The sequence below is a fragment of the Aythya fuligula genome, chromosome 7, assembly GCF_009819795.1.
Source record: "Aythya fuligula isolate bAytFul2 chromosome 7, bAytFul2.pri, whole genome shotgun sequence".
Taxonomy (NCBI): domain Eukaryota; kingdom Metazoa; phylum Chordata; class Aves; order Anseriformes; family Anatidae; genus Aythya; species Aythya fuligula.
In genome coordinates this window covers 25188852-25202239 of record NC_045565.1, presented here as the reverse complement: position 1 = coordinate 25202239, position 13388 = coordinate 25188852, and the positions used below count along the sequence as shown (strand labels likewise).

General features: G+C 36.5%; 1 protein-coding gene across 2 annotated transcripts in view; it reads right to left on the bottom strand.

Moving 5' to 3' along the window:
• The window catches only part of SLK (STE20 like kinase), a 48153-nt gene that overhangs the window by 21075 nt on the left and 13690 nt on the right, over nucleotides 1-13388 (bottom strand). For both annotated transcript variants that reach the window (XM_032190748.1, XM_032190749.1), the window contains exons 2-7: nucleotides 6637-6801; nucleotides 4301-4349; nucleotides 3347-3496; nucleotides 2105-2177; nucleotides 1704-1898; nucleotides 903-984 (exon numbers count right to left, since the gene is read on the bottom strand). In XM_032190748.1, the coding sequence (XP_032046639.1) occupies nucleotides 903-984; nucleotides 1704-1898; nucleotides 2105-2177; nucleotides 3347-3496; nucleotides 4301-4349; nucleotides 6637-6801 (714 nt within the window). The remainder of the gene's footprint in view (nucleotides 1-902; nucleotides 985-1703; nucleotides 1899-2104; nucleotides 2178-3346; nucleotides 3497-4300; nucleotides 4350-6636; nucleotides 6802-13388) is intronic.

Below are 13388 nucleotides of genomic sequence, written 5' to 3'. Positions count from 1 at the left end.
ATTACTCTGGTTCTCTCAAACTTGAAGACTCACAATGTTAACAATAATCATAATTGTCTTAACGTACTTTTCTCCGTTGAAGTTTTAAAATCAAAACATTTGTAATCACATATACTGTGTAAATAATATAACAAACACGCTAAAAACACAAGGTATTCATTTATACTAACCTGTTTCAGAATCCAAAGTATAAAAGTAGATTTGTTTTAAAGGTTATTTTTCCTGGAAATGGTTTTCATTTCTTTCCAGTTCCACAGTAAAACTATTTCCTGATAAGTTTTTATCTAGAAACATTCTTTCCAGAGAAAAAATCTTTTTCCTTTGGAACATTTTTTCTTATCAAGAACATGGAACTATTTCTTTAAGAGAAAACAGATACCTGCTCTTCTCCTACTCCTGCTGTCTTAATCTTCTTTCTCCACTTGGCCCTGCTGCTTAATCTATTCAACACATGTCAGATGTATTATGGATAAAGTAAATGTGCGCTGACGTTAAACAGAATCAAATGTACCTAGTCACATCTACTCCTGTTTAGCCATTCTGCAGTGACAGCATTATAGAAGACAGCTGAGCACTAAAGCTTTTAAAACACCTGTCAGCAATTGACTACTTATGTAAATATCTCCTTCACCCATTACATGTATCAAAGTATAATTTAAATACTTATGCAAATTAATTAGTTATACTATATCAAAATATATGTAAGCAAAGACTTTGATCTGCCCTTGGCATTATTTCATTATGTTTTGCCAAATAACGATCATCCAACAGTATCAAACACAGATTGTGTACAAACACCTAATATTAAATTTAAGTAGTCACTCCAATTATACTCTGCTTTTAAGAGAATATAAAATAGGCTTGCCTTCAAACAATACTTCTGAACAGTTAATTCCTCCTACCTGTAAAAGCTGAGTTGCACTCCACCTTGCATCTACATTCTTTTCCAAACATTTCTTCAGAAAATCTTTAAAATCTGATGACCTACACAAAAATCAAACAGGTAGTGGCTTTTATTTAGCCTTGACATGAGATCAGTGCAGTGAAACGTCTTTTGCTTTCACATGTATCTACACCACAACTCCATGTCCTACTGATTTAGAAAAACAGAAAGACAATGAAGGAGTGAAAAGACCAGCATGACACTTATCATTAAAATGTTCTTCCATTTATGGAAGAGTTGACTTCTGGCTGTGAATTTACAATACAACACATCTGCTATATCCCCAACTAAATCACAGAAGGATATTACAGCAACCAAAGAGTTAACAGCTTTTTTCATTTTGTTTTTAATGTTTTTCTAGTATAAAAATATCTAAGTTTTCCTTAATCTAATGTTCTTTTTCAGGTAGTCTTCAGAACTTTTACTGCATGGGTAAAAGGTTATTTTTCATACATCTTAATGTAACATCTGCCAGGTCTTTAAATTCTACAAAATATTTTTGCATAAAAGCTTCCATACAGAGCTACAGCAAAAATGTCACAGTACTGCTGTGTAAGGATATACATGTATATAGGATATATATCTGCCTATATATAGGATGTAGATATACACACACAGAGCATGCATAGAATATGTATCCGTACTTGACTTCATGCATAAAACTAGTACCATAAAGTTCAGCAAGACTTAAGGCACACATATAGGCCTTATAGTCAAATTCTACAAACTGGGGTGGGAAAGTTGTCATTAAAATACAAACCATTTTGAAGGCTGTGCTAACGTAGGTGGATCAGATTTTGCTATTTTCAGGAGCACTCGCATTGGATTTAATTCATGATGAGGTGGCTCTATTTGAGCCATTTCTATTAAAGTAATGCCAAGAGACCAAATGTCAGCCTTGTAATCATAAGGCCTGTCTTTAGATGTCTCACACATTACTACTTCTGGAGCCATCCTGCAAACAGAATAATGAAGTACCAGGTTAGAAAATGCACTCTTCTCTTACAAAAAAGGTTCTCAACATGAATTTGCTGCAACGTTTTAAAAAGCAGATTCTACTCTTAATACATTTACATGATATTTAATCAAGTTTATATTAACAACAGAAGTAATATTAGGGTATTAGTTCATACTGAAAGGCCAATGAAATGGTGCACTTACCAATATGGTGTACCAATGAAAGAATCTCTTCTTTGTATTGTTCTTGTGTTTTTAGCTGATACTCCAAAATCCGCTGTTAATTAAGTTAAATTACGTTAAATTACATTAAATTATTTTCATTAGAAAATGACTACATTAGCCTATGAAATGTTCCTTGGACATAGCATATTAACTCTTATTAATTCAGTAAATCATTCAGTTTTTGATTTCAGGATTTAAATTCTCAGAGATTTTTCTTTCATTTTTCCCCGTCTATCTTACATGCTTCTTTGCACAGCTATGTTATTTGTCAGTAAAGCACTATTTTTCATTTAGAAAAGATGACATTTAAATATAAACATTATAGACTTATTATAGATGTAACTTTCTTAATGAAGATCTAGAGATTAGAGCAGAGGGACAAAATAGCCATATGTTTGTCTTTAATCTATACAAAATGACTTGATGGGCTCAACACCTGGGAAGCCTAATTTTGCTCTGTGCAGAAAAAAAAAAAGAGGATTAAGAGAGCTATTTAATCAAATACAAAACCTGAAATATTGATGCACTATAGATACTGAAATAATAAAGCTCAAATGCAAGGAGGAAATTTGCTGTTCACATATTTATAAAATGAGGAATCTACATCTTTATGTACCAGAAACAAAAAGTACAGAAAATTTAAAAGGGCTAAAATGCTCTTTTAAGGGACGCTGTACACTTTTCAAATCTTTTCTATAGAAATCTTGACTATAAGCTTGAATACATCACTAAATATACGTATGGAGGAAATCTGCCTCTGGTCTGAGCTGTGAAGTAAGCTCTGTGCAAGCTAGCAAGATACGTGTGTCAGCCAAGTTTGACAAAAGGTTCAACTTGTTCTACTCCATATGAGGCGGAGCCAGCTCATGCGAGGTAATTAAAATGAACAGAAAGAAATCAATGCCTCCCTTACCATGAATCTCTATTAGCTATATTTTCTCTTACACTGTATTACTTAGAAACTACATGAGTAGTTCTATTATGCTTAGAAATATGGCCCATCACTGTAAGTTATTATTAAATCTTCAGCCTTCCAAGAGAAGCCAAAAAAAGTAAAAATAATAATACTTGCAGATGAAGAGAAAAAAAATGAAGAACTTCTCATCCTTAGATTTGTATTTAGATGGCTACATACTGAACTCTGCCTAAGTATAGCCTACAGAAAACACGATTATAAGACCACATAAAGTTCTGGAAAAGAGTTATGTACAACATGCTTACCTAGCTTAATGTCTCCATCTAATGTGAAAAGAATATTGCCAGCTTTTAGATCTCTGTGGATGATCTTATTTTCATGCAAGTAGTTCAATGCTTCCAGTGTCTGCCTGCATACCACTTTGATCTGTGGCTCTGTCAATGGCCTTTCAAGCTCTTGAAGAGAAAGAGACAAACACAATGTTTTTGCATTTTTTTTTTCTCATAGCAACCAGTATAGAAATATATCTAAAAAAATCAATTAATCTGACCAATTCTAAACACCTTATGTTAGAAAAACTATCTTGAAATACTTGTTCCTTTTAGGTTAACATCAAAATTATTATGATTATTATTATTTTTAAGTGAAACAAAAATTTCATCCCTTGTATCCCTAACGTTCCATATTATGTACTTACTCCTACCTATCTGAACTGTGGAAAGGCTACATAGTGTAGAGACTGGGCATCTTTTCTGTGCTACACAGAGATGTTAAAGATAGACCCTTTACTTACTGGCATTAGCATTCACCTAATTTGAGGAATAAGCACAGGAAATCTAACTTTAAGGTTGATGCAATATAAAAAGTTATCACAATCTAATTTGGAGGATGACAAAGGAAGGGGGAGAATGAGATCCTAAAAAAGGATCAATATAGATCATGTTAAAACAACAGAGAGCTTCATAAGCATGAGAGAACAGCTCATCACACTCATTTAAGAATCAAGACATTAAAAATGGATTTTGAGAAGTAAATAAACACTTTAAAAATGAGAGGATTAGTCTAACTCAGCAAGTTACCATATCCACAGATACAGTTGTAAATATCGTTTAAAGACCCCGACATTCAACACATATGCCACACCTATTACATAAACATTTGCATTTCAAAACAATACACATGTGAAGCAAGTCTTAAAATACATAAATATTATTAATTTAAGATGTCAAAAATGTTATTATTTGAAACAACTTATTTACCCAACATTACTGCATCTACTGCTCCACCTGCACAAAATTCGATCAGGATCTGTATACAAACAAAAGAATACATAAATTACAAGTTAAATAGTTCTGCTGAACTGAGTCATTGATTAAGGGACCACTATTGGGAAACAAGAATTTCAGACTATTTGACTATGAATTATTATTTTTTAAGCTAACTTCTACAAAATATCGGTACAACTTGGAGCAACCAACAGTATGGCTGTGAAGCTAAAGCAAATGACTTGAAAAAAATGCTTGGAGATCCTCAAAGTTTTAATCCAAATGTAAGATTCCACATTAAAAGTATCAAGGTCAGCTTGAAGCTGACTAGTAATGTGATTTACTTATGTGCCACAAACTCTTCTGTTGTTATATCGTACTTAAATATTATAACCTAGTTGGAATATTCAAGCAGAGAGAGGAGCTACATTATTTTCCAGTAGATATTAAATATTAACGAAAATTAGTTTGTGTTCATTTTCATGTTTGTATTCATTTTCCTCCATTTTCACTGATGCCTACAATACAGAAGTGGTTTTATCCCAGAATCTACTCATACCAAAACAATGCAATCTCCAGGTCTCAGTTTACATGTGAAACATAAACAAACTGAACTGCCACTATTTTGGGGCACAAACTATGCTCACATTTAGGACAGAAAAAACATACACAAAGGAGAAAAAGAGTAGACAAAGCGAATGAGGAGAGCAGGGAAGCAAAGCAAAGAGATCATCCAAGATTGCCACTCCATTCTTCCTTAGCTGTTTTAATTCTTTAATTTGAACTTTGAACATTAAATTATAACTTTCAGTCTGACAGCTGAAGAGCATTTTTTGTCAGAAACCTAAACAGCCCTCTGGGAAGTAGTATCTTGATTTTTTGTACTTTACAGTACGTTTAAAATCAGAGTGTAATTGTTCATGGAAGAAGAAACCTCAAATTATACCCTACAAAATAACACTCAGATTTACCCCTCAGAAGATCATTTTCTTCAAATTACGATTCAATTAATACTTGCAACAATGGTACTAGCACATGCATTATAAAATGCAATTCTTTGTAGATTCTTAAACCTTTATCCCATTTACTTGCTTCCGCATATTTATTGTCAAGTAAAGTATAGGAAATTCTGTATGAAGAGTTCCCTTGTCTAAAATTTTGTGTTTGATCTGACAATCTGACAAAGGTCTCTTTGGTAAAGAAACCATGTTTCTAAAACCAGAAAGCAAAAACATGTTCTTTATGTCCAACTCTCATTCTTATTTTTCTCTCCCTCTCCACTAAGTTCTGTTTACTTACCACATCATTACAGCCTTCTCCTCCCTCTCATTTTCATGGCTCTCCACTTCACTGTAACTCTTTATCTACAATTTTGTTTTAAACCTAAAGTTAGCTAGAAGAGATGTAAATAATCTGCCAGTGAAGCCTGTCAACTGTTCCAAATTCTAGGCATATTTGCTTTCATGTTCACCTTTATGCATGGAAATTTTTTTGCTATTCCACCGTACACACAGCATCATTTTACTCCATAGTCAGATCATAGAAAGCATTCACAAAGCTCATCAAAAGAAATCTCCATCAGGAAATACGGTGTTACACTTCCATTGTTTCCATGCTTAAAGGATAACTTGGAGGAAGTTTTCTGTTATTTGTTTTAGGTATCTTTCTGAATTATAGTCTCCTTTTAAAGAGATACGTATCCTTTGTGTAATTCCAAAAGCACTTACAAATACTGCATCAGGCCACCTAAAGGAAAAAATCGTATTTTCACTGCTCAAGTTATTCAGTGCATAGGGCAAACCAGAAAATTGAGGTATAGTCACATACACTCCCACAACACTTCTATGTACAAATATCTAGATTTTTAGCAAATTATTGTTCACATCCTGGTAAACTGTCCTTCCTGCAAGTACTAACAAAATCACTTCTATCTAAAATACATACTTCCCAGGCTGACCTTTTCAGCCCATTATTTATTTTGCAGCTGTAAATTCTGAGACTCATTCTAAATTGTGATAATGTAATTAAAATCTGAATCCTGCTGTTACAAATAAGTACCAACCAAGAACTCTCCGCATACAGCACAATGAAATGCTAATTTCCAGATTTTATATTCAGACTGCTGACTTGATGACTCAATGCAGCCTGATTTTACAGTGACAGCCTCCTATCAGTCATATTTACAATTTAGAAATTAGTTTTGAAATTGTGGAATTATCCCAATAGTGACAACCCAGACGAAATGTGATAATATTTCAATAAAACCATGAAAAAAAATAATTTCAATATTCTTTTAAAATAAAAGAATTTAGAGAAGAAAAAATACCTACCCACAGATTGTTTTCATAGTAGAAAGCATCTAGGAGCTTAACAATATTAGGATGATCACAGGATGCCAAAATATCAATCTCAACCATATAATCTTCAAGTTCTTCTTCTGATTTAGTATCAATCACCTTTGCAGCAGCTAGTACTTTTGTTTCTTTGTTCTGAGCCTGTAAAAAAAGTTACAGCAGTTTTTTAGAGATTAATTTTTCCAAACAATTGTCACCAGCAAAAAAACCCAGATCCTCCCTCTTGATATTTCTGCACCGTTTCCCTACATTTAGCTTGCCTCTCCACAAAAAGAGAATATCTGCATAGTAAAGACTAGATAAATTCCAGCAGAAGAAAGCAATTTTTCTCAAGGTCATGAATCAATGAAAGATTTTCTCAAGGTCACGAATCAATGAAAGATAGGGACACGGAAATACTCAGTCCCTGCTGCATTCTTCAAACCATGATGCAGCTTAGGGTCATTACCGTTTTGTATGCCTTGGGTGAAGTTCTGCGCTGCTCCTCAAAGAACTATTTACTAACACTTGGCAAGAAGCATAAGGCAGCCTCCACCCTCTCATTTTTGGCTGTGCATTCTTGCCCTTCTGACACTCCCCACATTGTGGCAGCACAGCTGTTGGCAAAGCCACATAGAAAACCAGATCTGCTACCAGTAATCAGTAGGTTACTCTCTTCTTGAGCCAGGGGCTGCATTCAAGCTCCTGTGCTAGAGAGATGCCAAGCCACCATTAATTTGTCTGAGCATTTAACTCTGTTTGCCTTGTTTGCTTCAGAAGTCTAGGAGCACTGGCTACTCATCGAAGCCTGCATTCATCCAGCCTCTACTTTACTGCTCCACACCTTGAGACAAGGCAGCAGAGCTGCTGTAGTGACGTGGTCAGCTGCAGAACAGGTGAGATTTGGACTTGGGAAAACAAAACCTTGGGTACCCGGGAATAAAAAAACGTTTTTGCTACGCACTTAAATATTCCTACGTTAAAAAAAAAAAAAAAAAAAAAAAGCCAAGGAAATTGCAACCAATTAGAGACGCTGGTTTTTAAATAGTAAAAAAAAAAAAAAATCAGTCCAAGTTATAATTGGTGAAGCAGACTTCAGTCTGACATGCGACACCCATGCAGAATGGGTCTAGATCCCCTCCGCCTGGCTGTAGACACCGCAATGGGAAGTTTGGGGCAGAGCAGCAGGAGACGGGGCCCTGCCAGGGCCATTCCAACTGCCCGGGGCAGCTGCTGGATGGGCACCTTGGTCCCAAACCTTGCGAGACGAACCCAGGAACCCAGGAAACCAAGGAAAGCCCCAACCTCTGTCACCTAATCTCTTTCATACAAATGTAACTTGAAAACTGTGAAGAGAGCAAGTAAGAATTCTTAAGAAAAATTTCTACGGTCTACGTATTATTACTTTGACAACCATAAAGAATTTTCTCGATGTGGCTCATGAAAGAAAAAAAAAAAAAGATTTAAAACAGATGTTTATGAAAACATTTAGTAAAACAACCGTAACAGCAAAACACGGTTATAAGATGAATCAGCTAATGCTCGGTGTATGGTAAGGGTAAAGATTGTATGGTACACATGTAGTAGGTTTTTGTCTTGATACTAATTTCAAAAACAGCAACAACAAAAAATCACCTTCCACATTTACCTTAATATTTTCCCTCCTCTTTTTAACAACAGAGACAAGGGATCCGTATGATGTTATTCAAGAACATACTATTGAGAAGTTTTCAAACATATTCTAATAAGAAAAAAGTCTGCTAAATAATGTGAAAAAATATTTGTTTCGGTTTCATGTTTTATAGCAGGAATGAAAGAGCAACTTTCCTGTCCCAGAGCTCCACTGTAAATGAAACCTGAAAGGTTTAGCAGATGTCTCACAACCCAACAGAGCTAGACTTGGTAGTTCGTGTGTGCAGAAGACAAGTTGTTAGAGCACCTTTAAAAATATTAAAATTTCAACTATAAATTTACTTTTTTTGAAACAAGAATGGCCAGGCACTCCCCACAGTACTGTAGAATTTATTATGAGGATACTTCAAAAAAAATAAATATTTGTTACACAAATTTGCACATTAACTGTAGAGTAGTCAGAGTGTTTTCTTTAATTAAAATTGCATTTTCAACTTCGACTTCAGTTTAACAATAACTGATACTACCCTTTTCAGATTAAATTCCACCTTTGAGGGAAAGAAAGAAGCAAGGATAAACTAGGATGCACAATTCCACTCTAGGGAGGTTTGCTGTATTTATATTATACAGTGCTCCCCCCACACACTTCCCTCCCCCATATCTACAGAGTACTTTGTATTTTGATTTTTCCCAGATCCTTTTGCTTGAAGCAATTAGAAAATCTGCTTTGGATAATTATTTTTTTTCCCTCCTTGTGGTAGCTCTATTAAAACATCTGGTTTTAAAACAGAAGTGCTAATAGAGACGGGGATTATCTTTAGGAGCATCTTAACTATAAACAAAAGAAAATATACTCCAATTCTTACTTCCGATAGTAATATTTTGTATGTCTAGATTCAGACTTTTATCTTCAAAAGACAACAGCTTTAAAATTAGCATATTTCCACCACATATTTCTGTGGGCAGACAAGATATACAACTCTATAGTAAACATCCACTTATGGGACTTGCCGTAAGCAGCACAAAAGAAATCCTGTCCCGTGGATTCTGAGGCTGAAAAACCCTGTATGATTGACCAGTACTAAGTGTCCAAACATCCCTTAAATCAGAAAGAAGTGTTCTTCATTAGTGAAAGTACATTTTTCTCTAAAATTCACTAATAAAATAAAATGAAGCCTCTGTTCTAAAAGACTTGAGTGGCATTGCGTTGTCCAAGAGAAAAGCCCACTCGATTCCGAGGAACAATGAGCATTTACAGCTTTGTGGGGGCACGGTTGTTCTTTCTAGACTTTGGCTGAAATCTTTCTTCTGCTGCCTAACATTCCCCAAAGGTCAGAGCAGGAGCAAAAATGTTAGTGTAGCTGCAGTCTGGATTTGCATATCCTCATTTTGCATTTGAGCACATTAACATTTCAAGTCAAATAATCATTAATGTTACTCAGAGGTTGTGTTCTTTTAAGATGTGCCCTGTATCAGAAGCCCAGCAACTTCTTCCTATATCACAGATCTCAATTATCACTTCAGGTTTCTCCTGTATGCTCCGCTTAAATAATTTTGGTTCCACTTCCATGACAGATGATTTAAGCTTCAGTCCCAAGACATCCAAACTGCTGTCTTTAATGATTATGGTTCAATCCTGCCTTATGTGGAGACAGGGAAGAAAGGGAAGAGAAAGATTTTCTTTGTTTGTATCAACCTTTCATCTCAAAATGTATATAAACACGTGGTTGGAAGCTGAAATGGAATAACCCATTCCTCCAATAATTAACTATTATGTGCAACAATACATAAACATTGCAATCCTTTCACCAAAACTTCTATTTGGATGTGTGCTTAAGGTTACAGCAGCAAACATTAACTTCCAGAGAGACAGCAAGCACAAGGGAATGGCAAACTGTGTGCTGCAGCACTGATCTTGCAATAGATGGAACAGCCTCGTTAGCAGGAAAGGCACAGAAAAATATCTTTATTCTCCTAATTCTAAGAGTGTTGAAAAAGACAGCCAGCTTGCACGTAATAAATATGGTCTAGGAAATTAGAACTTGCAAATTGCTTTCTCTCTGAACCTAAATCCCTCACACTAAAATGGCAATGACATCAACTGTGGAAAAATGTTGTGAACAGCTGGAAACATATCCGTCCGTACCAGAAAGAGGAATAACCCTTCTACGTGAAACTAGCATCTGCGAGTACATGAAATTAGTGACCCCTTCCCTATTAATCCTGGATTTTGATACAGTATCATATATCCAAATACGAGTTCCAGATCCAGAAGCTTTGTGAAGAGACTGATAGCAGAATATTAAAAGGCAGGTTTACTGTCTGGGCATTCAGCCAAGCAGTTGCATATTCCCAGCCACAGACAACAGGGAGAGCAGAGCCACGGTTCCACGGTAATAGGATTAGAGCTCAGAGATAGCTCAGTCTTTCATCTTGAGATGGCCAATGTGAAGTTTTGGCCCTGGTTGCGAGGAGCTGTTTCAGTTTCCTACCAGCAGCAAACGCTTCCTACCCAACTGCGCAGCTGCCCTGCTGTGACATGGCACGTAGGCATCTACAAATTAAAACACCACTTCCAACTGAAAAAAGAAAAGCACGTCCTTCATCTCCCATTCAGCCAGCCAGAATCGCTGCTGAGATGGGAGATGAAATATCATTTGTCACCTTTCTTCCCAACGCCTGCTCGCTGCTGAGAAGTTATATAACCACGCTGAATGTTTTGCAAGCAGCAAAACAAATCAGTTGAGCTCTTCCTTTCTGACTCATTCTTCTCAGCTACAGTCATAATCATAGTCCATCAAGGTTGCCCAGAAGCGAAAAACACACATCCCTATTCAGGGAGTGTTTTTGCAGGTAAAATGCTACACTTCTGCGGAAAGCTGGGATTGTCAGACCTAGCTCCCTGTACGCTTTGTGAGGATGCCTCATCTGAGTAATCAGCACTGAACAAGTGTCCTTGCACAGCACAAAGCAAGAGCTGTTTCTCAGAGCTCTCAGAAAGATCTCAGGCTTCCTTGAACATATGAAGGAAGAAAAAAAGTTGCTAGAACTTCAGACTGTAACAGCCCAATCGAATTAACCTCTAAGTAGCAGCTTGGTCTAACACAAACTATGCTGGACTCCACGTCCATTTGGTGTATCATAACTGAAATTGTTCCATGCATTTTGAAACTAAAATACTGCTTGGTCGTGCAGGTTTAAGTGTTGAAACATCTTTTAAATTTTTTTTATTAATGAAAGTAGATTTTTCTCTAAAAATCATTAACTGCATAACATCTAACATCAAATGTTGAGAAATTGAATTAACACTATCAATTTGAATTTAAGAGGAAACTTAGCTGCTTGTGCTGTATTAAATCACTGTTTTTACAGTAACTCAGAAGTTAGGCTGAGGAAGGAGATAGCAGCTTCCACACACTTCTGGAAATTAAGAAAGATGAGAATTTCAAAGAAGATGCATTTTTTCTATATACCAGTTTCCACTGCACGATGTTTGAAAACATAATATTAAAAAGAAGCCACAGAGAGTTTCAATACATCTGTTTGGTCCAAGGAATTAAGCAGCAGCTAACTTCAGTTACACCTGCTAGAACACGTTGCAGTGACTGTTGCAGAAGAAGCTAACAAAAGGACAGCATCTACCAGGGAAGATGATACACCCTTACACTCCAGCCCATGAGTCACAATTTTTTCCTGCCTGTACAGCTACACCTACAGGAGAGTTTCTTCTACTGAGGAAAGGAAATGTTTAAGGCCAGGGGATGTTTAATGCCACACTGAAGCAGCAGATGAGAGCACCTCTCCTTCCTACAATGACACAGCGTTACTAACAACATCATGTCCAGGGCTCGGTGCAGACTGCACATACTTATGGCATGATGATGTGGTGCTGCCGTTGTGGCTGCACTGGTTTTGGAACTGTTTCCATGACAACTTGACTCTTTTTACGTTCTCCTTGCACTTCGTATTTATTGTGGTTCTTCTGCTTCCTCCATAGTTGGCATCCGGGATTCCACAAAATATTTTGGGGACTGGTATGCAACACAGTTTTTATATTTAACTTAATGAAAATACATTAGGGAAATCATGAACTCCGTGGTACTTTGCATACTAGCTAGGCAGAGTTTGCATCCAGATTCGTGTGCTGTTTCCCCGAAATTATAGGGATACTTATACATGCATCGGTGAGGCATCCAGGGCTCAGCTGGCCAATAAGTGCACAATAACTGAAACAGTTCTTTACAGGCAACTTAAGAGAGGCAATTATATCAGATTATAGAATCATTCTTCTTATTTAAGCACACCCATTTAGAAAAAAATCCTAAGCATCGGCACGATAGTGTTTTATAACATTAGCTCTCCCCCTTCTCTTGTTGCATAAGAGCTCACTTAAAAGCAACCCAGAAATCCAGCTGATAATATAGGGGAAACATTTGCAACTAAGACATTAAATGGTGTCAGAGGTGTAAAAGCAAAGGACTGCTATTTTCTTCCCTAAACTGAGTTATTATAACCGTACATACTACTTGCAAAAGCAGCATTAAACCCCACAATTCTGCATCACAATCAACTCCCCTAAGAGAAGAGGGAGGTGCGACAAGTCAAGATTTACCCCTGCAGTGCTGCTTTGCAGAGGGCACTAAGAGCTGCCAGCAGGTTTTCCCCAGTTTACCCAGCACCAGTCAGTGTCAAGCCCAAACTGACTTCCAGCTTCCCAGGAAACCCGGCCCAGTGCATCCTCACCCTGCCCTATGGAGAGCCTATCATTATTTGTTCTGTCTTCTTGCATTAAAAAACCAAAACACTTACAGCTGATTCATTTACATGTTTATTTTAATTGCTATAGCTTAAAATCAGATCTTTATTCCAGCAATAAACATTCTCCAGATGACAAATTAATAAAGCTTCCAATTAGCGATGATATAAATAATTGTTAATCAAGCCACAATTGCCAGTTCTAGCTGTTCGCTACAACTACTTTTAAGACATTCGCCAACAACCAGAGTTGAGGCTGTGTCTCAACCACTTTTCAGAGCAACCATGCTGCCAGGTTGATAGCTGGGAATTGTATCTTTTGCTCTTGATGCTCTTATGGGTTGTCTGAACACAGACTGTAA